The 2,378-nt window shown below is 31.2% G+C and overlaps 1 protein-coding gene across 1 annotated transcript; it reads right to left on the reverse strand.

Moving 5' to 3' along the window:
* Positions 1-845: 845 nt before the first annotated feature.
* On the reverse strand, positions 846-2,143 carry LOC149055361 (uncharacterized). The gene is made up of 2 exons (XM_089229548.1): positions 1,701-2,143; positions 846-1,646 (listed from the first exon to the last, which is right to left on the reverse strand). The coding sequence occupies exons 1-2, from the start codon at positions 2,028-2,030 to the stop codon at positions 846-848; spliced, it is 1,131 nt and encodes a 376-aa protein (XP_089085674.1). The 5' UTR covers positions 2,031-2,143.
* Between the last annotated feature and the right edge of the window lie 235 nt (positions 2,144-2,378).

The raw sequence follows: 2,378 nt of genomic DNA on the forward strand, positions 1-2,378 counted from the left end.
TCATGTAACAGGATAAAGAGACATTGAATCCAACCCCTCCGGTGTTATTTTGAGGATACCAAATTAATCTGTGAACCTTGTACGTTTGGACATTAATGATGAAATAGATATTCACATTAAGGAATGTTTATTGGATAATACGCCTTAATACCTATACATAATCTCATAACCAAAATAAAATCAATGAGAATAGTAACCATAGTGTATAGTAGTGCGCATCACAGAGTTTGAATGTGAGTTACCGCCAACCCTGCAAAAATTCTACCAACTTATAAAGTTATTGATTAATTTACAAATATTGTATTATAATTATTAATGGTTATTGCGGGTGAAATTTATAAAAATATATTTAAAATTGATAAATCATTTATCATTATCCTATATTATATTATAGCTTATATAAGTAATAAGTCAAGAAAAAGTTAAGCCCACAAAAATGATACTGCATGAACACCCCTCGTGAATCTTGCATACGCGTATAATATTATAATAACAATTACTAACCCAATTAGTATTACTGATAATTATAATATACCAATAACATAATACTAAATATTTTATGAAGTAGGTACCATTATTTATAATAACAGCCCAAATTTTAAACCGTTAAAATGTATTGTTTAAAAATAAATATAATCCCCTTAATAGAGAGCTCTATCCCGGATTTTATCATTTATCAAAGGAAAATGTATAAGACATCAGGATATATAATATCAATGAGATGAATTATAAATAGTTATTTGGAAACGCTTTTCACGTTACATACGAGTACATCCATAATACATTCACAATGAAATGATTCCAATATTATCTCTTTATATTAAATTGTATGTACTCCAAACGGTCTAGGACATTTCGGCGTGGCCATTTCGGCGTGGCCATCTCGGCGTGGCCATTTCGGCGTGGCGGTTTCTTACAACTGTACCGATGTAGTTTTCTTCAAACCATTCCAAGAGAGGAAATATTTCTTCAGGCAGTTCATCATATAATAAGTTTACACTATTGTAAATGTCGTCAATTTTAACAAAAGCTAAAGCCAAAATCATTTTAATATAAATTGAAAATTCTGCATCGTTTTTATACTTCGAAAATAATTCTAGGTCACCCATTTTAAGTCTAAAATTTTTTGTCAAATGAAATAGACATCCGTGAATTTGAACTTCAGGAAAATTGTTTTTAATTGCTTTGATCGCAGCTTGCTCAAAATCGCAAGCAATTGATTTTGGTTTTAACCCTGGTTTTAATTCAATTAATATTTTAAATAGCCGTTCATACGTTTGGTTTTTTTTATCGGGTAAAAGAGCATAAATAAGGGGATGAACGCCATCGAGGTATTTACTTAATATTACATATACTTGCGAAAATAAATGAGGTGCTACTTTAAATGTGCCATCGACATACCAATTGGAAGAATCTGATAAAATATTTAAATTTTGAGGGCGACAAAAAATTAAAATTCTATCGACTCCAGGTCCACTATCGTGTAGTAAAAATTGTTCAGTTACACCTTCAGATGGCGAATACGACTGGTAATTCAATGGTATTATTAATGAAACCAAATCTTTTGGAGCATCGGGTGCAGCTTGAATTTCACGCCGCGTGCGTCTTATCTGTTTTTTTAAAGCTCCATCGGCCGTCAACGCTCCCTAATTAATTTAAAATTAATTCTCAATTGAAGTTATTAAAATTTTGATATTTACCTTTCCTGCTTGTGATAATCCACTCGTACATTCATTGATGATATTTGATGTAGGCTCCATTGTCTCACGTGCTCGTTTTTTCATCTTGGTAACTGCATAATTAGCTTCAATCTTAGCCGCTTCCGAGTCATGGGTCGAATGTTCATTTATTTGTTTTAAAAACTTATTTGTTTCAACTAGTGTATGAATTCTCGCCTTACACGAATCTTTGTAACGACATCGCCAAAACTTTTTTAATTTATTTGCACTAAATGCATCAAAAATATACATATACCCATCATGTACATATATTTCACGTCCACGGAAAGTTTCAATAATTGCTTGTGCCATAGCGATTTCTAACTACTGACTACTTGATGATTTACTCAATGATCGTCTATCAATACAGCGTATAGGTTAACTATACCTAAATCTATATCTTTATTAACTTAGACCGTAATATAGATTATGTTGTATGACAGTATAATCCCATACTATAATATATATTTATAAATATTATTATTATATACAGTTCAATGAGTTCATACTGCATACCTGCATCTAACCGACGAAAGTGAGATAAAAGGTGATAAATGATATCGGTACAATATAATCAATACTAACATTATATTATCTAAACGCGATTAAAATCATTTTATGAAAAATTACTACGCCGAAATCGACCCACGCCGAAAAGGC

This window comes from Diuraphis noxia, unplaced genomic scaffold, assembly GCF_037042655.1.
Source record: "Diuraphis noxia isolate RWA-SAM2 unplaced genomic scaffold, SU_Dnox_SAM2 contig0005, whole genome shotgun sequence".
Classification (NCBI taxonomy): Eukaryota; Metazoa; Arthropoda; class Insecta; order Hemiptera; family Aphididae; genus Diuraphis; species Diuraphis noxia.